At 43.9% G+C, this 26,241-nt stretch overlaps 1 protein-coding gene across 7 annotated transcripts in view; it reads left to right on the forward strand.

Moving 5' to 3' along the window:
- The window catches only part of METAP1D (methionyl aminopeptidase type 1D, mitochondrial), a 100,418-nt gene that overhangs the window by 34,597 nt on the left and 39,580 nt on the right, over positions 1-26,241 (forward strand). For 4 of the 7 annotated variants that reach the window (XM_083572170.1, XM_083572171.1, XM_083572172.1 and 1 more), the window contains exons 2-3: positions 11,083-11,252; positions 18,500-18,649. In XM_083572170.1, coding sequence (XP_083428296.1) covers positions 11,083-11,252; positions 18,500-18,649 — 320 coding nt within the window. Of the gene's footprint in view, positions 1-3,402; positions 3,421-8,727; positions 8,813-11,082; positions 11,253-18,499; positions 18,650-26,241 lie in introns of those variants that run through there. The other 3 variants (XM_083572176.1, XM_083572175.1, XM_083572173.1) reach the window with 3 other exon arrangements.

The following is a 26,241-nucleotide window of genomic DNA, read 5'->3' on the forward strand; positions in this document are numbered from 1 at the left end:
GCTACATAAGATGACAAATCATTCCCAAAATATAATTATAAACGAGTCTCTTACACATGTACCTTAAGTATGTTTAGAAATTCAAGTGAGAGGTGTGAGCTTGCTGTGGCCAGGCAATCTCATTTATATTAAGTCTAATTTGAGATAAACAAACCCTCATTCCTTTGGATCTTCCCAGCATACTTTCCATCCTCTCCTGACCCACCAATATGGCGCACCACACACCCTTTGAGAACCACTGGGTTAGGGGTTCATTGGCTTGGTGAGGGTCTCTGCATTCCAGAACAGCCTTTCCCAACCCAGCTATCGTTGGGCTTCTCATCGTCCCTGCCATTGGGCCATGCTGGCTGGACGGATGGAAGTTGTAGTCCAAAAACATCTGGGGACCTAAGGTTGGGAAAGGTTGTTCTCGAAGACACACTGAGAAGCTCTTGGGTCTCTGTCACCTGTCTAGGGCAAGGGCAATCTTAGAACATGAGTCAGACAATTGGTCCATCTAGCTTAGTGTTGCCTACACTGAGCGGCAGCTGCTCTCCAGGGTTTCAGGCAGGGGTCTCTCCCAGCACTACCCGGGATTGAATTTGAGACCTTCTCTGTGCATGGCTGGTGCTCTAACCACTGAGCTGTGCCCCTTCCCTATAGCCACTGGTGTGAAGAGGGGGAACTGCAAAACTGGTGATCTTTAAAAACTAGAATAGTCTCCCTATGTTATTAATAGGTTTTATAGTACTTATGACTTTGATTATTTAACAATATCTTCCTCTCCCCCTCCATTTATTTTTGGCTTTTTGATTAGATGGGCACTTTTATAACGCAGTGGTGAGATAATTCTGTTATACCAAACTGATGATATAGAAGTGTATTTCTGAGCAGCATCCCAGTCAAGTATTGTTCATGTAAAGTGTATTGCTTTGCTGTTTGGCATGTAATACGGTAGAATGACGCGGGTGGCGCTGTGGTCTAAACCACCGAGCCTCTTGGGCTTGCTGATCAGAAGGTCGGCGGTTCGAATCCCTGCAATGGAGTGAGCTCCTGTTGCTCTGTCCCAGCTCCTGCCAACCTAGCAGTTCGAAAGCACGCCAGTGCAAGTAGATAAATAGGTACCGCCGCGGCAGGAAGGTAAATGGCATTTCCATGCGCTCTGGTTTCCGTCATGGTGTTCCGTTGTGCCAAAGCAGTTTAGTCATGCTGGCCACATGACATGGAAAGCTGTCTGTGGACAAACGGCAGCTCCCTTGGCCTGAAAGCGAGATGAGCGCCGCAACCCCATAGTCGCCTTTGACTGGACTTAACCGTTCAGGGATACTTTACCTTTACCTTTATGGTAGAAGGGCCATTCACCTCCTTGAGCAGCCTTCCCCAACGTGAGGCACTCTAGATGTTTTGAACTACAAATCCCATCATTGGCCATGCTGCCTGCAACTGGTGGGAGTTGTAGCCCAAAACATCTGAATGGCACCACATTGGGGAAAGCTATCCTAGGGCAACAAAAATTCACTTAGGGCAAGTTGCTTCAGACATTATATAAACAGAGTATATTCTTCTGATTAAAATTTCGGCACGCACTAGACCTCAGGGTAACTAGCCTCGCTGAGATGCCAAATAGTTTATCAACTGAAAATGCTGAGCTTGATCTTGTCTCAACACTATCATGCATTTATACTATCAGCAAAGTGTTTTATTGGATTTTAACACTGTGTGATTATAGCCTGCTTTAGGTTACATGGGGAAGGGCAGGTAAGAAATCTTCTACATAAATAAAGGTCCCCCCCCCAAGTCTCTGGAAACTGCAGATTAAACAATTACTTAAAAGTATATCATACAATGCAATTCATTCAATGATCGGCCTCTAGATTACTTTCCTAAGTACAGTCATACCTCATGTTACGTTTGCTTCATGTTAGGTTCTTTCAGGTTACGTCCCGTGGCGACCTGGAAGTACCGGAAAGGGTTACTTCCAGGTTTCGCCGCTGGTGCATGTGCAGAAGCGCAAAATGACGTCATGCGCAGAAGCGGCAAATCGCAACCCGCGTGTGCGCAGATGTGCCACTGCGGGTTGTGCTCTTTTCATGTTGCAAACGGGCCTCTGGAACGGATCCCGTTCGCAACCAGAGGTACCACTGTAATAAACTCAGTTCATTCATGGGCAAGGAGATGTTGTCATTCAGGAATGGGGAACTTGTGGTCCTCCAGGTGTTGTTGGGACTCCAACTCCCATCAGCCCCAGCCAGGATGGCCAATGGCCAAGGATGATGGGAACATCAAGAGGGCCACAGGTTCCCCATCCCTACTACACTGGAACTGATTCACAGGTGTGGTATAAAGTAAAGGTAAAGGTACCCCTGCCCGTACGGGCCAGTCGTGTCCGACTCTAGGGTTGTGTGCCCATCTCACTTAAGAGGCCGGGGGCCAGCGCTGTCCGGAGACACTTCCGGGTCACGTGGCCAGCGTGACGAAGCTGCTCTGGCGAGCCAGCACCAGCGCAGCACACGGAAACGCCGTTTACCTTCCCGCTATAAAGCAGTACCTATTTATCTACTTGCACTTAGGGGTGCTTTCGAACTGCTAGGTGGGCAGGAGCTGGGACCGAAAGACGGGAGCTCACCCCGCCGCGGGGATTCGAACCGCCGACCATGCGATCGGCAAGCCCTAGGCGCTGAGGTTTTACCCACAGCGCACAGGTGTGGTATAGATTGCTAATTTTGCTGCCAAGTCTGTGTTCCCTGTGCATTCCATTTCCGTTGTCAAATTCATCATGTGGGTGTGGATGAACATCATGGATGGGTGGGTGAACACGTGTGTTTACATATCTTTCCAGCCATTTAGGTCGCTATTTTTTTAGACTGATCCTGTATTTCTAGTAAGCATACATACTAGGAAGTAATCCCCATTTTCCAAAAAGTTTAGGTAGCCAGTGGTAGCCAGCAACCACTGACTAGGCTAAGACTATACATTGACAGTCAATTGCAACAGTGGCACCCCGGTCAAAGTCCAGGGCTCTGTCCTTTGGGCAGCACAGGTTCTCTTGCCCATCACCTTCCTCCAAATCATGGAATCATATAATTGTAGAGTTGAAAGGGACCCTGAGCATCATCTAGTTCTAGGCCAACTCCCTACAATGCAGAACTATGCGGCTATCCCATAACCTGAGGTACCACTGTATGTCCAGAGCTGGTGTAAGGGGCTTCATATCCTTGCAGGAGGCTCCCTCAGTCCCCAGAGGTCCTGTGGCCAGTAGTAGCAGCCCAAGGGGTCAGGCAGAGCTGCCTTCCTGATATTAGTAGCTCTGCAGCTTGCCTGAACAGCGCTAGAACAGCGCAGCAGCGGAGTCAGGGCTGGATAGATGCAGTGGCAGGAACACCAGACGAGCCTCCTTGCGTCCACACAGCCCTGAACTTGCCTAGCTCCCGTGCCATCCAGGTAAGCCACAGGACTTCTTATTCCTACCATGATTGCTGCAACTCCTCCTGGTTTTGTTGCTCTTCCTCTGCGTTGCTGCTGCCCTCCCTGAGCATGCAGACAGTGGCAACAGTGAGGAGATGAAGCAGCCTCTCAGTGGTGTAGCGTGGGTTGCCACTGCCCAGGGCTGCACAGAGGGGGTGGGAGGGAGGAAAATGGATGGAACACGCATGTGCATTCAGCTGCCTAATGGCGTATACGTCACCCAAGGGATTGCAGCTACAGAGATAAGAAAAGAAGAGTCGTTCCGTTGTCTGGAGAGGTCGCCGCCTGGTTTGCATGGAGAAGCTCTTTTCAACAGAGTCCATCAATGGAAGCGCACAGCACCGAGTGTTGAAATTTTGTACCCCCTAACATTTTTGCACCCCCTACACTACACCACTGGATAGACTTGCTTGCAGTCTGAAAAACTTAAGAAGACCATGGGGGCATGAAAGTTTCAGAGGATTCCCAGGGATTGTTTTCTTTAGGGTGGCCATGGCACAGCAAGGATGGATTCACAAGAGGGGAACAGACTGCGGTGGGTGGGAGTCCCTGCCTTTAGAGAACCTGTAGGCTTAAGAGGCTAGGATTTGTGAAGTGTGGGGCGGGGGGGGGAGGGGGGGGAGAGAGAGAGAGCGGAGAGAAACACATGAGAATTGTCTTCCTTGGGGCTAAACATTTCTTCTGAGGGGCCTGTCCTGTAGCCATGATTTCCTGCCACGGAGGGGAAAGGGCTGCGAAGCATCTGGAGAGAAGGAGACTCTCTTTACCAGCTTGTTTCCTGTACGTTAAATTGGAAGGCCTTGTCTGTGCAAATAGATTTCAAAATAGAGCCTGCCCTTTGACTGTCTCTGTAATTGCATGGCTCTTGCAGTGTTTTATTTGGCTGCCAGAGTAGTTAACCCCTGGAAGTAAAGGGTTGAGGATGGCGTGACCAGCACGGGTGTGTAGACATGGCCATGTGAATGCCGCCTTGTTTAAATAAGCCTGCTCACCCACGGCCCTTTTTTCTGAAACATTTGTACTCTCTCTCTCTCTCACTCTGTGATATATATATATATAAGTACCACACATATATAGATATTTATCACATGCAAAAAGTTGATTTAAAATATGCTAGCTCCTGGGTGTACAGATAATGAGGTGGTTTTAGCTACCCAAAAGGGGGGTGGAGTTTTTTCACTGCTTTGATGTAACCCACATCTGTCAGGCCTGGCTGGGGGTGGGGGGTTTGAATTTGTTTTTGTTTAATTTCAAGGGCTCTTGTCTTCCTTATTTGCCCAATCAGTTTAAGCTTCTGCCCCAGGCACTCCCTTGTGCTGTTCTTTTCTTCTGCCAGCGCACAGGTTATTGCGTGTGAAATGTGAGCTCCACTTCTCTTGCGCAGGTTACAGAGAGTTGCAAAGACCCTTTAATCTTTCGCGGTGTGGTTTTCAAGCACATGTACCCAGCCCAACCCCAACCCCCCCGGAATACAACACAGATACAGCTACATCAGTCTATCATTGAGCGCTTGGGGTCCTGCCTTCTAAGAATCTGTGTTGTGACTTATCTTTGCGTGAAACATTTGGTGTCTCTGTTTGGGAAATTTGAACCGCTTAACTAGACTTAAGAATAAAAGCCTCACACATTCCAGTTCAATTTGTTAGAGTCCATAGTCCGTTTTCTCTCTCAACCTGTTGCAAAAGTGTTATCCACATTTAAGATTTATTTGTTTTTTTGAAAAACCTGGAGGCACAGATGAGCTTCGTTGCTTATCCCTTTGTGCAGTCTTCTAATGTACTAAATATCTTAAACATCTTGAAATGCGGTTTTGCAAATTAGTAATTTCTTTTAAAATTGTCAGACAATTTTGAATTCAGATCAGACATTAGTGGGAAATCGCTAATAATTTAATGCTTGATTCAGACAAATTTTCTTCACCCAGTAATCAGTTTCTTAAGAATAGTAGCCTAATGGGCCTTTGTACTTGATATTGTCCACTTTTTGAAATTATAAATGTTTTGGTTTGGGGTATTTAATTGGCATTTGCAAATTGTATTACAATTGGTTAGTATTTCACAATTTTCGAATTCTTTGTTGAGTGTGGGGTGTGTGTATGTGTGTGTATGATATTTTAATTAGCAGTTGCCTTTATTTACACTGTCATCTCTGCTGTGGCAAATTTTCAGCAGCTTAATTTTGAGGTTAACCAAACAGGTTTTAATAGTTTGATGAAACATGAGAGCACTTGCACTAATGTGTGTTGAAAATAACGTGGGCTTCTAGTTCCAGTTATTGATGGACTACGTTACTGCTCTCTGGAACATAAAGCAATTATTCCTGCAACTATTAAATAAGAAACACTTTAAAAGGAGTCATTGCCAACCTTTCTCTCCGGGGTGGGGGATCTTGTTGACCGGAAGAAAAGTCACATCTGAATTACTAAAATCAGCTTAATTAAGGGTCATTTTGGAAATACACATAAAAATCCTTACTACTCAATGGGTGAAATGGAAGCATTTCATTATATACTGTAGCATGCATGAACAGATAATAATTAAAACAGACCTGCAGTAAAGAGGCTAATAAATGTGGGGCATGTAGCTTGCTGTAAAATTAAAATACTCTTTCCACTCCAATCATCATCAGCTGAGTTCTTCATTCATCCCCTTTAACTGAGTCAGTTAAAAGAGAACCAAGAATTGTTTTAATAAAAAGATTACTACTTTTTCTGCAAGTTATTGAAGAGGAAGCACCCCAGCAGAACTATATTACTGAATGCTAGTTAGTATCCCTGAAAAGTATAAGAACAAAGGTATAGCTTTTATGAAGGACACGAACCCGTTTTACAACAATATTCAAATCAAAGTAGAAAAATGACAACAGCCAAAGAACCCAACGGCTGATGGGATTTTTATTATGTACGCTTCTAATTCCTGTTATAGAAGTTTGTAAAGGTGTGATTTATTCATCACAATTTCCTCTATAGATTTGCAGCCTCTAGGGAACAGTGGTAGGTGGTCAATTTTGCACTGCTTTTAAGATTAGTAGTACAGAATGCTAATTTTGGTGTGTGTGTTTTTCCTTGTGGTTCATAGCCCATTCCCCCATAGAAGCATTTTAAAACTAAAACTGTGCCCAGTAAGCAGGCCTTTGGTGTTGTTGATAAATCAGTGGGCTTAAGTATATATAATACCACATTTGGTTTTTAAAGCAGTATTTCATCTTTCTTTGAGATGTACATCTAGGGCACTAAACAGTTTAATGCATGAGAGGCTGTCAGCTGTAGAATAAACAGGAGTAAACAGAATTTGACAATGGCTTAGATTTGCGTAAAGTGTTCTTGTCGGGTGGAGGTGAAGTCTGTAGGAACTAGATTGAGAAACACAGCCAGCAGTTCTTGTCTCCAGTGATGGATGATGTTAGTGTATCAAATGGGCTGTGAATGTTAGAAGTTTGGAAACTTGAGTGGATTTGGAGATTTTTAAAAGTACATTATTTGTAAAGAAAACAAGCCGAGGCAGAGTAGGCTTTTCGTTGTTCTGAAGACCCTCTCCGCGTATTAGATTTCGCCCTCATCATGCTTGCTTAGACTGCCTTTTATGTTAAAACCCCGAGGAGGGGAATAATTCTGGTTTCGTTTTTTTTACGCGTGTTTATCTTAACACATTTCTTTGCAAAGGCTCTTCTTTGTGTGCTGTGCTGCCTGGTCCTACGCTGGGGTGTAGCTCTCTGCCTGCTGCTGCAGCATCCTGCATGAGACAAATGAGCTGGTGTTGCAAGTTGCGTTGGAAAGCAAGGAGGGAAAGAAAATCCTTGCTGCAGCTTGCAGCAGTCACAAGAGGGAGCTGAGGACTGGCTACATGGACCTTAGGATGGAGCTGAAGCAGCCTGCCTCCCATCTATCCCTCCCGAAGCCCCTCTCTGTTCTATTACTTCTCTGTGCTTGGCATAGCCGTGGTGAGTTCTTCTGGTTTGGAAACAGGAGAGCCAGTTCTCCCTCTTGCCTGAAGCAAGGAAACGTCAAAAAAAAAACCCCTGCCTCTTGCATCTGCCCTTGAAGCTGCGAACACAATCTTGTGCACAGCAGGATATAGGATCAGGCCTTTATTGCGTCGTATCCCTTAATTCCAGCATATAACAAACAATTATTACAGACACTCCAAGTGTCCTTGTTTTCCATGGACAGTCCCGGATTTACAGAAGCCGTCCTGGTTTCTCATTCAATCCCAGAATGTCCTGCTTTTCCTTAGGACGTCCTAATTTTCATCAGAGAAATGTTGGAGGGTATTGAGTTATGCGACCCCCAAGCCAAGGAGATAAGGAACTATACATCCTTTAGAAGACATAAAGGCAGCCCTGTATAGGGAAGTTTTTAATAATAATAATAATAATAATAATAATAATAATAATAATAATTGTTTGGGTACTTGGGAGTTAAGCACTTTATAAACTCTTTGTGAGCTGCTTTACCACCCTTACTTATATTTACAGTATCTCAGCCAAAAAGTGCATGACTTGACAAAGGCAGGATCTAAGTCTAAGCAGGGATTTAAACTTCAGTCCGGTTCTCTAATTTTTGGACTTTGCTGGCTGAGGGAGCCAGCTTGTCATTAATTGAAAGGTTACTTAATTTCTTTCTTTCTGCTTCTTCTTAAATGTCTATGCATGGTCTGGCTTGACAGCAAACTCCTTAGATAGGGAAACGCTGAAATGCACTTCTGTGATGAACGAATCAGCGCGGCCTGATTCATAACAGAGTCTAAAGTTATTCGCAGTGCAATGCCATGTTTTGTTTTGTTTTTTACACACAAGTTAGTCACACTGTGTTCAGCAGAATTTACTCTGGCCCTCCAGATGTTTGGGACTACAATACCCATCATCCCTGACCACTGGTCCTGTTAGCTAGGGATGATGGGAATTGTAGTCCCAAACATCTGGAGGGCCAGAGTTTGCCTATGCCTGCTCTTGGGCTTCCCGATCAGAAGGTTGACGGTTCGAATCCCCGTGACGGAGATTTATTTATTTTTAGTTATGTGTCTCCTCCATGGCTCACATGGGCATCTTTCCGTGAGCGGTTATATATCTACCTCTGGCTTCCTGGCAGACCTGTGAACTGTTGCACATGTTCAGGACAGGTGTTTTAATGAGTCTCTTGGGCTCCCTGCCTTTTACCCAAGTCCCTACACGACGTAACAGGCCTTCCAAAATCTCTCTGAACCACACAAGAGGTAGCCCTTCCCCCCCCCTTAATTACCGTACCAGACAGAGCGCGCTCAGTATATTTCAGGCTCGTCTGTGAGAGCTGGATTTAAGTCATCCCTCTGTGTTCCTGCGCCATTAGTCCATATACTATACTTCTGGGATAATGGAGAGTAGAAAGTTGCTGGTAATGTGTTGGGCCTCTGTTGTCCCTTGAGGTGCTATACAAATCTAAGCAATTTTCGCTTACTTGCCACTTGTCAAAATCTGGAAAGAACATTATGAACCCTGCAGAAATTCTTAAAATGGCAGCTCCTATTCAGCCAGGGCTTTTGTTCTGTAATTTTTGGGCTCCTGAAAGGAGTGCCCCACTGTTCTAATTAAAATAAATGGGCAAAGGACAGGCTTCTGCATTTCACATGTTCTATGGAGTACTAAGGGTTGGGGGGGTGGGGAGTATAAAAGAAGCCAAATATTTTACAAATGTAGAGGGGAAATGTCTGTACCATAGTTACAAAGGCTGTATTTTGTAGGGGGCGGGGGGAAAAGGTAGAACCAAAAAGCTGGTAGCCTTGAAGAAAACAAACAGAGAGAAGTTTTCCCCCAACATTTCCTAAAACTATACACACACACACACACACACCTATATACACACAGTGGTACCTCGGGTTACATACGCTTCAGGTTATATACGCTTCAGGTTACAGACTCCGCTAACCCAGAAATAGTACCTCGGGTTAAAAACTTTACCTTAGGATGAGAACAGAAATCACACGGCGGCAGCGGGAGGCCCCATTAGCTAAAGTGGTACCTCCGGTTAAGAACAGTTTCAGGTTAAGAACGGACCTCCAGAACAAATTAAGTACTTAACCCGAGGTACCACTGTATAAACATTTTTAGCAAATCACATTTAAAATGCATTTATAGCATTTTAACAGGCATGGCTTCCTCCAAAGAATCCTGGGAGCTTCAGTTTCCAAAGAGCTTCAGTTCCCGGAACCCTTAACAAACTACAGTTCCCAGTGCTTTAAATGACCAAATCATTCTTACTTTACCATTCATTCAGGCCTTGCTACTTCTTCCCCAAACTCCGTCCTCTCCCTTTGTTGTTGTTTTTCACTGTGTAACTTAGATGGGGGGCAGGCGGTAGAATTCGATATAACAACCAATAATGTGTCCCTTTTCTATAAAATTGTATGACCATGTTATACAGATGTCCTGTATTGGGTGCAAAGGATGAATGAAAGCGAGATATATTTATGTTGAAGATATGTGATACAACTGCTGGGACAGCTCAGTTGGCAGAACATGGGACTCTTGACCTCAGGGTTGCGGGTTCGATCCCCACATTGGGCAAAAGATTCCTGCATTGCAGGGGGTTGGACTAGATGACCCTCGGACCCATTCCAACAATGATTATATGAATAAATGAGTAAAAAGTCTCCAGTAAGAAGGAGATCATTAATCATCAAAGAAAGGAAACTCAGATAAGGCTCCTTTGTTTAACCATGACCACAGGGGGAAAAGTACTTCCATACATTAGTTTTGATTGGCCTGGATAAATTAATACGGAGTGGGGAAACTGGTGTATCATCATCAGGAACTAACTGGGTTCCATGTTAGAGGTAAGGAGAAAATATTTTGTTCCAAGAGCAGTTGTTTGGAAACTATGGAGGACTTTTGCTGCTCTCCCTTTATGGGTGCATACTAATGTGTCTTATAGTAAGCTATAATCGTCTGCTAATAAGGTTAGATAACCTTCTATTCTGGAGTTAGGTCCAGTTTACCTGAAGGAGCATCTCCAGCCCCAAGTTTCCAAGCACAATTCAAAGTGTTGGTGCTCACTTTTAAAGCCCTAAACATCCTTGGCCCTGTATACCCAAAGGAGCATCTCCAGCCCCATCATTCAGCCTGAACACTGAGGTCCAGCTTCAATGGCCTTCTAGCAGTTCCCTCACGGTGAGAAGTGAAGTTGCAGGAAACCAGGCAGAGGGCCTTCTCAGTAGTGGTGCCTGCCCTCCCATCAGATGTCAAGGAGATAAAGAACTATGCAACTTTTAGAAGACACCTTAAGGCAGCCCTGTATCAGGATGTTTATAATGTTTGATTTTTAAAAATGTTTTTATATGTGTTGGAAACCACCCAGAGTGGCTGGGGCAACCTAGCCAGATGGGTGGGGTATAAATATTATTATTATTATTATTATTATTATTATTATTATTATTATTTATACTAGATAGAAGATGCTGACATCCTTCCCAGCAAATACTGTTCTGTGAGTGTAAATAAGCTACGCTTAAAAAGATTTAGCAAAGCAGAACTTTCTAGAGGGCATAGGGTTTTGTTGTGGGTTTCATTGGTAGTTTTAGTATGATTGTAACAGCAATGCCGTCGTAAAATGCTATTTAATGATTCCTTTTATGTAGATATTATATATATATCTATATCAATCCACAGGTTGCACGACTGGCCGTCAGCGACTTTTCTCTTCAGCAGTTGATCATATCTACTTACACAATCAGTCAAGCATTCAGCAAAGAAGATATCTCTTTTTCCAGAGACAAAGAAATGCTCCCTATAGCATAGTCTGGCCAGCTATGGTTTCTCTGGCTCATCCAGTTCCTAAGGTACTGTAATTTCTATTATCTGATCCTTTCTCCAGTCAATATAAAGGTTGACTGCACGAGTGATCAAGTACATTCATCCCTGACAGCTGGGAGTTTGAATCATGGTTTTGTTACCAGGGCTGAGATTTGATATTGGAACGCTGGTGAGCCAAGTTCCCTGCTCCCTGCTATGCTAAGGACAGCGACAAATCAATTTCTCAGCCAGTTTAAATCTGATGCTCCTTCAGCTGCCGCAAACCCAAATGCGATTTTTGTTTTGTTTTGTTAGCCTCGTTGTTTAAAAAAGAAAGATATTTTGCAATTGGTTAGAAGTCAAGTCAATGTGAATTGACTGCACTTGAGGGGGGGGGGGAATATCACTGTACGTTTTAAAAATAGCAAACTTAAAAACATTTCTGTCCATTTCCAGCTTTGTTTATTTGCTTCCACCTAAAAACTGAAATGCTTATTAAAAGGTCAGTGAGCTGCCCTGCTATGTATCTTATCAAGTAAACCTTCCTGTTACTTGCTGAAACTAGCTTCTTGGAATACAGAGATGGCATGTTTTAAAAGGCAACCTGGAAAGTATGGGTTGAGGTTGCCGTTTTTTAAATTTCAGTGTTCATTGAAAGTAGTAACTCAAGCTGTTTCATAGATTTGACATACGCATTGTCCAGTCCTATGCGGTATTTACTCAGAACGAGTCCCATTGGTTTCCATAGGGCTTACTCTCATTGAACTATGTTTAGGACCTGATCCCATGATGATTTGCTCAAAAATTAGTTCAGTGTAAGTCTTAAAGTAAGAAGAGCTTTCAGGACAACTCCCATTACAGTGTCCCAGCTCCTTCAAAGACCTTCCTGCATTCTGTGTTGAGGTCTTTGCTCAATGTGAAGGGAGATTCAAAGCACATTTGGTAACAACAACAACAACAACAAAAACAATTTTGTTATTTATACCCCGCCCATCTGGGCAGCTTCCAACATATATAAAAACATAATAAAACATCAAATATTAAAAAACCTCCAGTTACAGGGCTACCTTCAGATGTCTTCTAAAAGTTGTTTAGTTATTTGATGGGAGGCCATTCCACAAGGCCACTACCAAGAAGGCCCTCTGCCTGGTTCCCTGTAACCTCACTTCTTGCAGTGAGGGAACCGCCAAAAGGCCCTTGGAAGTGGACCTCAGTGTTCTGGCTGAATGATGGGATGGAGACGCTCCTTCAGGTATACTGGGCTGAGGCTGTTTAGGGCTTTAAAGTTCAGCACCAACACTTTGAATTGTGCTTGAAAATGTACTGGGAATCTGTGTAGCTCCTTTAGGACCGGTGTTATAAGGTCCTGGCAGCCGCTTCCAGTCACATCTGGATTAGTTGCAGTTTCCAACTAAATGCAATTAGAAGCCTCCCCATGATTGGGAACTCCTATGACACGATTAGAACCTCCCTTCAGACCTTTGAGCTCAACACCTGAAGGTCGGAAGTGGAGCTGGCACATGGGGAATGTTTAGGGTGGGGCTTGTATACCTACCTTGCCCCGCTTTTACCCACCTGCTAGGGCAGGGCAATATAACACGCAGCCCAGGGGCCGCAATTGGCCCTCGGAGCCTTTTTGGGGGCAGCCCTGGGCAACATTTGACACACATACCCCTGCAGCTCTTGCACTGCCTTCCCAAAACCAGGTAAGGAGGCACTGGGCTGTAGGAAGGAGACGTGAGGGCTCTGTCAGGACCCTCTTATAATCCCGATATCCCAAGTCTAACATTGCTTCCTCTGGCTATTACTAGCTTCTGTTATGCAAGCTCTGGATTCTGGAAAGGAAACTAGTATCTACATCTTAGATGTTTTCAGAAAAGTAGTAGTAGCACAGGTGCATGAATTTATCTATAAATGTGGTGCCAGATGAAATGCCGAAAACCGGTTTGCAGAGATTGTGGAACCCAGGAAGCTTGCCTGTTTTCTGAAATGCCTTCAGTGATGCAGATCAAAGAAATAAGCTGTGTTCTGTTCTGATTTGCCTGCTCCCTTGCTATATTATTTACTATTACTACTGTAGCTATTGTTGTTATTATTTGTTTTTCTTACCCACCCTTCGCAAGAAGGTCCCAGGATGGGTTACACTGTGCAGCTAAAACAATAGGCAACAACAGCCCCAACCATAATCTGCCCCCACCTCCATCCAAAAAAAAAAAACCATTCCATGCAACATGTTAAAGGGAGGATACCAAAATCAATATTCAGATTTAAAAGGCTGGAATATGTAGCTACATACACAAAGCACAGTGCTAAGACCTGCATGCCAGAGCAACCAATCTGCCTTCTGATTTTAATGTCAAAAGGAAGATAGCGAATAGTGAGAACAACCTCACTGAAAGTGTATTTAAATTTTTGTGTCTATTATTATGCGTGTCCTGTGTCTGCAAAGAGCAGCACTTTGGCAGTTGCCTTTTTTATATTTTGCGCTGCCTACATATTGGGTTCCACGGTGCAAATCCTTATCAGAATCAGCATCGTGGGCCAAATCTGATCGGTGGGCAGGGGCTTCCTACTACCTTTTAGTCACATGGCGTTACCGTGACATCACGTTATTGGCAGGTGGGCAGGGCCCGTCCACCTGTTGCAATTGGGGTTCCCACTTGGGAACCGCAGTCAGCCCTGTGTTTCATGCTTTGGGAAGCTCCGAGCATAGGGACAGCAAACTCCTTGTTTTTCCCCCTTCCATTTACAAAGGCAGGATAAGCAAGCCTGAAGATTGCAAATGACAACTGCAAGCAGGCCTTTGCTTGCAAAACATAGCTTTGTTTCTCGCCTTTGTAAGGTCGGCATATTCCAAAGAGCAAAAACCCGGACACCCGCCCCCCATCGAGGCACCCCCTCCCACCATTGAACATCTCCGTCAGGTGGCTAGCGCTGTGAGCCAGCCTCACACTGAGAAAGAGAGTTACAGATAGGTAGCCGTGTTGGTCTGCCATAGTCAAAACAAAAAAAATAATTTTTTTTTCCTTCCAGTAGCACCTTAAAGACCAACTAAGTTAGTTCTTGGTATGAGCTTTCGTGTGCATGCACACTTCTTCAGATACACTGAAACAGAAGTTGCCAGATCCTTCTATATAGTGAGAAGGTGGGGAGGGTTATTACTCAGAAGGGTGGTGGGAATGGGTGGTTGGCAGATAGCTGTGATGAGCCTGTTGACGACTCTTAACGACTGCAATAGGTCTTACAGGAAAAAGCAAGGGGTGAGAAGGTGAAAAATGGCTTTGTCATGTATAATGAGATAAGAATCCAATGTCTTTGTTCAGGCCAGGTCTCTCCATGGTTTTAAGTTTGGTAATGAGTTGCAATTCAGCAGCTTCTCTTTCCAGAGAGAGAGAGAGAGAGAGAGAGAGAGAGAGAGAGAGAGAGAGACGAGATAGGAGGGAAGGGAGAGAGAGGTGGAATCTACACACATAAAAACTGAAGATGCTTTTTTTTAAAAGCGTTATTAAAAATACATTGAATTTTCCATAAGGCTCACCATTGCCATCTAGTGTCACATTGTATATTGCACTTACTTAAAGCACACTTAAAACATTTTATTTGCAGCTGTATAGCTGAATCCAGAGAGAGAGAGCGAGAGAGAGAGCGCGCAACATCAGAGGGCACCAGGGAGGGAGGCCCACGCTGAGAAAGAAAAAATTATTTTGGCAAGAAATCACCCCTGTTGCTATATGTCCAGGTTTCCCCGGACATTTTGCCAAGTTCCAAAAATCCCCCCAGATGCCATTTTCGGGACGTATGGGGTGGAGATCCTGCTTAGCGCTGAGTCTGGGTGTGTAAGAGAACTCTCGGCAGGGAACTATTTTGCACAACTGCACCAAAAAGTATTTCTCTCACCTGCATTAGCTGCTGACGGGCGGGGGTGGGGTGGGCAGTGATCCTGCATAGCATTGGGCTTGGTTGCATGAGAGAGATCCCTCTTGTACACCCAAGCTCAGTGCTTTGCAGGATGGCTCTCCCTTCACAACTGCTGAGAGCAAATCTGCTTAGGGCTGCACTGCAAAAGTGCTGCTTGAAGCATCCGTCCCCATTTTCCTTGAAATGAAATGCAGCCCCCGCACTTCAGCTGCAACAGGAGCATAGGAGTTGCCTTAAAGTGCTTCTCAAAAGCTGTATTTGAAGAAGCTCGTGCTCTTCTCTGAACCAGTGGCAGCCACTGCTGCCTGCCTGCTTGCAGGAAAAGCATGTGAACTGCGGCAAACAGTGCTTTTGAGCAGATCTGAATCTCTGCTGATCAGCTGATGTGTGGAGATTGCATCCTACTGCCTCTATGGCTTGATACCGTTTCATGCTGGGAACAGGGCATGCAGGCAAGGCAAGATTGAGCCCTGTCTTCCTGTCCAGCAGCTGGCATCTTCAGGTGGGCATGGTGTTGGAGAAGTGCCTTTGTAGGCAAAACTAGAACCCCTGGCAATTCGAGAGTGGCCTGTCGGCCTGTGATTCCCCGCCCTTGATTTATACAGTCATACCTCGGGTTACAGATGCTTTGGGTTGCACGATTTCAGGTTGCGCACCGCACCGAACCCGGAAGTACCAGAATGGGTTACTTCCGGGTTTCGGCGCTTGTGCATGCACAGAAGTGCTAAATCGCGCTTTGCGCATGCACAGAAGCGCCGAATTGTGACCCGCGGGTTGTGAACGTGCATCCCGCACAGATCACGTTTGCAACCCGAGCGTCCAATGTATATAGAATGTCTGGGCTCTACAGTTTAAGGCTAAAGATTGATAAATCATATGATTGAATGTTCCCCCGTACAAAAACCCTATATATATAAAACTAGCATGTTGGAGAGAAGAGTTCTAGCCTAGCCTTTATCCTGACAGGCTTGCTGTCTATGTAGAGGTTTTCATTGGTGTGCTTCTTGGGAGGCACATTTAGTCACACGAGTCTCCACCTGCCTTCTGCAACAGAAGCCCAGTCACAGGTTTACCACTTCATTGAGAAATAGGCCTCACCCTCTGTCCAAAGTCAAGACTAACTCTACACCCCAGTCCCATCTGTCCTGCAGGTAAAGCCACACATCCAAACTGCAGTACTACACAGGAAGAGAGCATGCATTGCAATAAACATCCCTGGAGAGCAAATAGCTTCAAACGAATGAAGCAAAGCCCGCAGGATAACGTAAATGCTGAACAAGGGTTTGCCCGGGGCCCAAATCTACCGTATTTTTTCCTCTATAAGACTCACTTTTTCCCTCCTAAAAAGTAAAGGGAAATGTGTGTGCGTCTTATGGAGCGAATGCAGGCTGCGCAGCTATCACAGAAGCCAGAACAGCAGGAGGGATTGCTGCTTTCACTGCGCAGCGATCCCTCTTGCTGTTCTGGCTTCTGAGATTCAGAATATTTTTTTTCTTGTTTTCCTCCTCCAAAAACTAGGTGCGTCTTGTGGTCTGGTGCGTCTCATAGAGCGAAAAATACGGTAATTGTATTCACTGCCAGGGCCCAAACCGTTTTTATTTATTCATTAATTCACGCACTCACACAGTCTTCTGCCTTCTCTAGCAACAATAAAATCCACAGTCCTAGAATATCTCCATCTATAAATAGCCAGTTCCCAAGGTTATCCCTTTTGCCCATTCACAACTTTGTGAAGATACAAATGGTGTGCTGTCAGTTCGGGATACAGGAGTGGGGGAGAGTGGGTGGCAATACCACGGTCCAAAAATGAACCTTGACTACAGATCATGGTTTGTTGGGAGCAAAACAAACCACAATGTCTGTGTCAGCTGTAATACTGAACCGGAGTTCGTGGTTCTTTTCTTCACAGCATGAGCAGGGATTTTTAAATTTTCGTTTCTTTTGTTCTTTAATATCATAAGCTATTACAATAAGCTATTTGGGAAGGCCATGGGCAGCATTCGTAAGCGGACTAAAATATTTTAAATGAATAATTTTTTAATTTAAAAAAAAACAGCACAAAGTTGCTCTCACAGACCTTCCAAGTGTCCCTATTTTCCAGGGATGTCTCTGATTTAGAGAAGCCATCCCAGTTTCCAATTAGATCCCGGAATGCCCCGCTTTTCCTTATGATGTCCCTATTTTCATTGGAGAAATGTTGGAGGGTATGGAGTTATCCGACCCACCAAGCTGTCCGAAGGCAATCCTATATATGGAAGTTTTTAAAAATGTTTAATGTTTTATTATGTTTTTATGTATGTTAGAAGCTGCCTAGAGTGGCTGGGGCAACCCAGTCAGATGGGCGGGGTATAAATAGTAAAATTATCATTATGGAATGGGACGTCCCTATTTTCATTAGAAAGATGTTGGAGGGTATGGCAAACCAGTAACTATAGACATCTTCCACAATCTGGTGTCTTCTAGATTATTGAAACTACAATTCCTTCCATCCCTCTTGATTACACTTGCTGTCCAGGACTTACGGAAAGGTTGCACTATGGTTTATTTACCACATTGTGCAAACACGGCCCATAATATGTGTGTTTATATTTGTGCGTATAAAGATGTGTGCGGTTGCGTAGTAAAGTCCAGTGAAGCAATTAAGTAAAGAGTTGCCTGAATTTGGAGTCGCCCCCCTGAATTTGGGGGTTCTTGGGTTGTTGTTTTTATTTCGATTATATATTTTGTGGTTTTATATTTTGATTTTGTTCTGTGAACCACCCTGAGACCTCTGGGTGTAGGGCGGTATATAAATTCAATAAATAATAATAATAGTAATAATAATAATAATAATTATTATTATTATTATTATTATTATTATTAATCTTTTCCACATAATTCCCACCTGTGCTGTTTTGTGGATGGGGGTGGGTTGTGGCTTACATTTTAAAAAGCTGGGATTCCTCCCCCTCGATTTCCCCCATAGCCACGAAGAAACCGAACAATTTCGCTGGGTTTTGTCCGAAAACACAGCGCCGTTGTTTTTTTAAAAAACGGGGCTGCGAAACAGGAGCCGGTTGGGCTACTTTGAGGAGCCTTCTGATAGTTTTAAGCCTCCGACTGGGAAGCAGCTGCGGTATTTTGAATTTTCAGTGCTGTAAGGTTAACAGACTATCAAGAGTTGCTGGCAACGGACAACGTTAAGTTCAAAAGGGCAGTGGCAGAAACACTGAGGCAGCCTTGAGGGTTTGCCCTGATGGCTTAGGAAGGTCGCTAGGGCGAACGAAAGGCCAAGCTGCCATGAAGCAGGGGGCTCTATCTGAGAAAATGATCCCATTGTCATTCTCTCTTTTTTTCTGATCTTCCATTTTCAATCCTTCCCCCCCCCCCTCCCAAGCACATAAAGAAACCAGACTATGTGACGACAGGCGTTGTACCAAGCTGGGGAGACTACATAGAAATTAAGAACGAAGATCAGATTCAAGGGCTTCGCCAGGCTTGTCAACTGGCCCGTCACGTCCTGCTTCTAGCTGGGAAGAGTTTAAAGGTAACGACCGCCACATGGAGGCTTGGCCAGTCCTCTCCTTTTTTGTCCGGCATGTTTTGAGTTATGCCATTCTTGGTTTGTATTGAAATATCCTTTTTTAAAAAAAAAAAAGTTTGCAGAAATAGTGAAAAGAGAGTTTCAGCATAACCGTGCTCTCAGCTCTGCATTAAAAGAGCCCTAAATTCAGAATGAATAGTTTCACCTAAGCTTATATGCTGAGAACATTTGTTTAACAACCACAACTCATTATTCGTATCCTGCCCATCTGACTGGGTTGCCCCAGCCACTCTGGGTGGCTTTCAGCATATATAAAAACAGAACAGAACATTAAACCTTTAAAAAGCTTCCCTATACAGGGCTGCCTTCAGATGTTTTGTATCTCAAAAGGGTTTTTTTTTTTAAAAAAAATATTATTATTCATGTTGCCTCATTCCAGAAAGGTGGGCTAAGATCCATGCCTGTAAGGAGAATATGGAAAACTAACTTTCTTGACAGCTGGAAAAATTGGGACTTGGAGCTTGTCTGTATGAACGAAGAAAAGGTCTTTGGATTCCGGTTTCCACCAGGAGTGTGTATAACGTATTAGATGCTATGTAAATAAAGCACTTGTAGCTCTACATGTAACCCTAATAGCATTTAATCAGGGTTTGACATACAATTTACTTGAATATATATATTCCAACATGCCATGTTGCATATGTTTGTCCTAAGGCACATGAGATTCAGCGTTGTTTAGTCACAAAGCAAAATCCCTTTGTTCATACTTGCTAATTTTCAGCTGTGCATTTATGTAAATTGGATTGGGCTGCTCACTCCTTTCTTAGCAATTTTACTGCTCCTGCCTCCCCTTTCTATGCCTTAAACAGGCATATTTTGAGCTTCAGACTCATTTATAAAGCAGGCCGTGGCATAACGTCAGGAGCACTTGCTATTTTTTCATGTCTCTTTAGGATATTTTTATGTTGTTTGCTTCCCTTTTATTAAGAGAAGAGCTTTATGAAGAACCTTTTACAAGATCTTGAGAAATTGAGGGTATTTTGCTTTAAAAAAAAATATCTGCCCTAAAAATAGGAAATATAATTTTGGTTGCATGGAGACACTACTTGGAAGGAGTGGCAAAAGAAGATACAGACAGAGCCCAATGGGACTTGCTCCCAAGTAGAGGTGTATAGAATTGCACTGTTCAGATTTCACTGTAGCCCACTGGGAAATTGTATAATTAGCTGAGCTGTAACTTTGTCCTTCTGCGCATATTAATTCCAGGAGGTTAGATTCAAAGAACCACATGGGGTGTCCCATGTGTGCTTTTCCAGCAGCAGCAGCAGGATTTCCCTGCCCCCCCCCCCAAAAAAAAGCAACTTCTGGAGTTCAGGGAACTTCCAGCAGATCATGCAACATAGCCCTGGAAGCTGGAGCTGGGGTAGAAATGAATTTAGTGAGCTTCTCCATGCATGAGCACAAGTGCCTTCCATGTTGCTTCGGGCACTATGGAAACGAGTGAGTAAGCTTAACTACCGTATTTTTCCGTGTATAAGACACCCCCATGTATAAGACGCCCCTTGCTTTTGGGGACCCCAAATTTAGAAAATGGGCATATGCACTATCCGTGTATAAGACGCCCCCCATATTTTTAACCTTATTTTAAAGTAAAAAAACCCTAGTCTTATACATGGAAAAGTATGGTATATTTCTGAGAACAAAAAAATATACAGTCTGTGCGTGTCTGTATATTTTTATTTTAAAATATTTTAGTCCACTCAGATTCCAGAGCAGGATGCAATTAAAAAATATTAATATTTCCCCTTTATAAATATTTTTTGTCATACTGCTTGGATTAACGCTGCGCAATGTCAGCATTACTTCAATACAGATTGTATTTTTGGAAATCAGTTTTGGTTCCTTAGTGGATTTCAGTGAATTATGCAGCCAGACATTTGCACCCAACTTTAGTCACTGCTTGACCCAATTATGCTTCAGTCTTCTGCATACTCACCTGGGAATAAGTCGTGTACCACAACATACATTTAATGCACACTATATGTGTTTAAAGCACATGTTTTCCCCACCCATCCAACTAGTTTACACCTCACAGAGCTACAGCTCCCAGCGCCATGATAAACTGCACCTTCCAGGGTTATTTTGGGGAGAGACGTGCTTTAAAGGTATGTTGTGTACACAGTGTAAATCCCATTGAACTTATCAGGACCTCCTTTGAGCAGGCAGGGTTAATACCAGTAACACAAAGGCTACAATCTTGTGCATCCCTACTCAGGAGTAAGACCTATGATTGTTATTTAGACTTGTTAGTCACTTGTTATCGGAAGGCCTCCAAGCGCTTTACAACAAATTAGAAACATAAATATAAATGCATTATACCGTTAAAAACAAAACAACCCCCGTCACAGTGTCAGATTGCAAGTCGTGTTGACACCGGATTAAGTGTAAACTGAGGGGCACAGCCGAAGCAAGTCAAGTCGCATAAGTTATTTTGGCTGAGCTATTTTGGCACTTGGGCCAGAAATTCCCACAGGCACTTTCCCCCCTTCCTGGCAGTAATTATACAATAATCAGAAATTAAATGACTTAACAGTTTGCTGCTCTTTCATGACACCCAAAATCTGTTGCCTGAGGCAGCTGCCTCGTTCAGCCTAATGGTAGGGCTGGCCCTGATGAGGACACCGTTCCCGGATTGCAGCCTGGAGAATCTGTTACATCTGTGGCCGTAATGAATATATAAAAATTCAGGGACCAAAAGGCCATCAAGTCCAATCGCTGAAATTGCAGGCCTCCTTCTTAGTGCGGCAGACTTGTGACAGATAATCTTGCAGTTTGTGTTTCATTGGTATTCATGGGAAACGGACCGTGTGGTAGAAGATGCAACCGGTGGACCTGATCTCTCCGTTGCAGAAGCTCTCTTGAACATTATAAAAATAGAAATGTCTGTTCAGCTGACTGTGTTTGGGCATACCCTGTGGAGTTACTGCCAACAGATTCAAGGGCACTCAATATGGTGCAACAAGAGATGGGGATCAGGACTGCCGTGAAGATATGGAGGTGGCGTAGAGAGAAGAGAAGAGATAGCGAGAGCATATTGAGCTTTAAATATAAGCCAAAGAAGTTTCTGGTGAAGATTACAGGGAAATGGGAGCCAGGACAGAGAACAAGAACATGGCGTCCGTATGGATGAAGTGATAAGCCCGGAATGTAAGTCGAGCACCTGGTTTGGGGACCAAAGCAAAAAGCAAAAGATATGAATGAAGAGGCCCAAGGAGAAATATGTTTTAGTGATAAAAGAAAAGACATAGATCAGAGTTGGAAGGGACCCCAAGGGTTATCTAGTCCAAATAAGCAGCTGTCCCAAACAGGGCTCGAACCTGCAACCTTGGTATTACCAGCACCAAGCTCTAACCAACTGAGCTATCCAGGTTGATAGTGAAAGGCTGGTTTTGACACATTTTGCTGATCTTCCAAACATCAGTGTTGAGTACAGGCTGAACATGGGAAGAAAAAAAATAACTGTTTCCTAACAAGCCAACTTCAAACCCATGGGTTATGAAGCTGGCTTGCTAAACTAGCTTTAAACCAGGTTTGAACACAACACTAATTTGGGATTCTTAAAATTTGAAACTATACTCTGAAGAAGTCCTCTTAGCCAGCAGGAGGAGAAGAGGGGAGTGCGAATGCAGACACTTTGCTACTGCCTATTCTGACTCATCCACATGGCGCCAGTGGTGTAGCGTTGGTTGCCAGGGCCCAGGGCCACACGGAGAGGGTGGGAGGGAGGGAAACTGACAGAGTATGCATGCACATTCAACGGCCTAATGGCCTCTGCATCACCCAGGAGATCACAGTCGCAGAGATAAGAAGAGTTGTTCTGTTGTCTGGAGGGGTCACTTCCTGGTCCACATGAAGAAGCCATTTCCAACGGATCCCAGCGAGGGAAGCGTGCAGCTGTATTGAGACAGCACTGGGTGTTGAAATTTCGTGCCTCCTAACAATTTTGCGCGCGGGGCAGCCGCCCCTGTGCCCCACACACTATGCCATTGCATAGCGCCAAAGCATGGCTTAGAGTGATGTGTGAATGTGGCCATGTATAATGCATTCAGAAATTCAGTCTAGATGCAACTGCATAGGTCAGACCTCCTCAGGAATGGGCGTAGCTGATGCACCAGTTTAAGCTGGACAAAGGTACTCAGGTCACCTGAGAATCCAGGAGCAAGGGTAAATTGAAGAGTACCTCCAAACCAGTTATTCAGGCGGAGTGCTACCCCGTCCCAAACAGTTTGAATCCTTTTTCCAGAGCCTGTTCCCACACAACCAGGAAGAGCATCTCTGTCTTGTATTGATTAAGCTTCAGATGATTAGTCCTCACCCCACCCATTACAACTACCAGAACTCCAATCCAGAACATCAACAGTTTCCTTGATATCAGATGAAGATGAAAATGAGCTACGCATCCTCAACATATTCATGACGACACACTCCAGGTCCCCAGACATTCTCTCCCCGTGGTCTCATAGAGATGTTAAATAGAGTTGCCATATTTCAAAAAGTCAAAATCCAGACACAAAGCGAAATCGCTTTTTAAAATTGCCTATTTTGAGCTGTTTTCTAGGGAAATTAGCAAAAACAACACTGCCAACATTGCTTGCCATATGTCTGGAATTTCCCTGACATTTTGGTGACTTCGGCCTGGACACTGCTTCCAACTACAGTCTTCTGGGTATGTCCGGGAAATTCCGGACGTATGACAACCCTGAGTTCATGCACTCCAGCGGGCAAGGCATCAAGCTAGAATCCCCTCTCCACTCCACCCAGGCATGCTGATAACTCTCTCATTTTGATGGCATACATGTTGGCATTCAGATACACCGAGTTTGCTCTTAGGGGGAGTGATATCTAGAATTAATTGGAAGAAATTGATAAGAATGCCATAAAGCAAAGCTTTCTAAACTCTGTGTGGGCTGCAGTGTGTAGCTGTGTCTCATGAATGCTCTCCGCACTCCGTCACCAACCTGAAAAGTTTGGAAAGCTCTTCTGTAAAGGAAAAAAAAAGTAAGATGGACAAACCTTCCCCTACACTTCTCTTGTTCTGTTGAAAATTGCCCCTTCAGCCTCATAAAAACATACTACCAAAGAGGAAACAGATAGAGATCGAAACAGGAGCTTGGCCTCCCCCCAGGAATCAATGCAGTTTGTTAACGGTGCTGAGAGTTAGGAGACTTCCCCCCACCCCCCAACAGAGCTACAAATCCTAGAGGAGGGTTCAGCAACCTTTTTCAGCTGTGGACCGGTCCACCGTCCCTCAGACCATGTGGTGGGCTGGACTATATTGGGGAGGGGGATGAACGAATTCCTATGCCCCACAAACAACCCAGAGATGCATTTTAAATAAAAGTACACATTCTACTCATGTAAAAACACGCTGATTCCTGGACCATCTGCAGGCCGGATTTAGAAGGCGATTGAGCCGGATCTGGCCCCTGGGCTTTAGGTTGCCTACCACTGTCCTAGAGTTCCCTTGAAAGAGGGAATGGCTGTTAAACCACTCAGAAACTTGTGGCTTTGTGAGGTGAACTGGTGTCTCCCAGCACCTCTCAATACCCTTAACAAACTGCAGTTCCCAGGAGTCTTGAGGGGAAACCATGATGGTTTCAAGTGTCACGATACCGCTTTAAATGTATATTGCAGATGGAGCCCTGGTTTCCTAGGTCCACATCTCAAACCCTGCTTGGATCTGTAGCAGTGTTGGGAAAGAAACTGAACCTGCTGAACTGCCTGTTGTTAAAATCACAACAGCCATCATTGGGTCATGAGTTTTCAGTGCTGTACGTCAGTGAAGACAAAGTATGTCTGTCTCATTTATTTATAGCTTGCCTCTCTGCCCAAAGGCAGTGAGATCATTGCCCATCTTCCGCGGTGGTGGAATTCTATCCAGAGTGAAAGAACAGAATTCCTTGAATGGCTTAGACCCATTGCAGCACCTGATGTGCTCCCACATACATCATTGTAACTCCCAAACCTCAACTGTTATGTCCATTTCACATGGAAGAAGGAATCCATGCACAGTTATGGCATGACCTGGTTTCCTAAATCTTTTTGCTGTATTGAGAGCTGCTGCATATGGCTAGAAACCAAAGTAAGGGACTGAAAGTTATACCTATCATAGTGCCTCTGCTAAAGTGTCGTATTCATAGGCTTATAGCTCATTCAAATCACAACCAATTTTCACAGGAACACTCAAAGGCACTTCTTGACAATGAGGGAGGTTTTCCTACCAAATTTCAACTTTCAACCCTCGCCATTTCACAGCTGGTTCTGTTCTGGGGAAAAGAGTTGTAATGATAATATTTAAAGTGTATATTTTCCTCCACTTTACTCATATTCAAAAATGGTCCAGAGCTTTCTTCTTGTTCTTCTTCTTCCTCTCAAATTCTTACTGGAAATAATCAGCTCCAGTATAAAACAGAATCTGGAAAATCCAAGCCAGAAAAATGGAAGTTTCTGGAAATGATAGGTGTCTGAAACCGGGGTGTCAAAATGAAAATGCTAATACAGGTTTAAATTGTATTGTAGTCAGGGCTGCTTACATTGCTATACAAGCTGTTTCCAAGTATGAATAGAAATATTAAAGTGGCATGGCAATTCTGAATGTGGTGCTAGCATATACAGAGGAAAATAATTTTGATTGTAGAGAGAAGTTTGGAACAGGAAATTCTTTTGTCTAAAGCTGTTGAGGAGAAAATGGCTCTCCAGGAGAATGCAAATGCCATATTGCGGTTCATTATTTATATAGCACTATCAGTGTATACATGGCATTTTATAGAGTAACGTAACAAAAACGCAGGACCCTGCACCAAGGAATCTACTTCAGCAGATGCGTGGAAGTGGCCTGGAAAGGCAAAGGGTACATTTGTGGTAAGGATGAAATTTAGCCAGTGTTGGGGGGTGGCTCCCAAGATGGTGGCATTGTTGGGAATTAGCTGGGACCCCAAGACCAGCAAAGCATCCGTCAACCCCACAATGCTGCCATTCTCTTTTTTAATATATATATAATTTTTATTAATTTCAACATACCACTTATTATACATTCCACAGAACTTCACATCTTATACAATCTTTTTAGACTTCCGTCAGCACCTTTGATGATCCACCATTTTTATCATTTCTTCTGCATTTCTTAAATTCCTATTGCCTTTAATTATCTTAACTCACAATCCACCTCTTTAGCCATTTTTTGCAATAATTCAAATAATTTACCTCACAAAACTTCTTGCAAACCTACAAACGTAATCTGGTCATCACAGTTACTTTTCAAATAGTCCGTAAATTTACACCAGTCTTCTGTGAATCTCTGGTCCCGCAGGTTTCGAATTCTTCCAGTTAGTTTATCCAATTCTGCATAGTCCATCAATTTCATCCTCCATTCTTCTTTTGTCAGTGATTCTTCTTGCTTCCATTTTTGTGTCAATAATATTCTTGCTGCCGTCAATGCTGCCATTCTCACTTTATAAGGACCTTCCAGGAAGAACAGAGGTCAAGTGAGAGAATCCTCAGTTTGCACAATCTCTTCCAGATTAAGGTGTGGTCTA

The sequence above is a fragment of the Podarcis filfolensis genome, assembly GCF_964270895.1.
Source record: "Podarcis filfolensis genome assembly, chromosome: 1".
Taxonomy (NCBI): Eukaryota; Metazoa; Chordata; class Lepidosauria; order Squamata; family Lacertidae; genus Podarcis; species Podarcis filfolensis.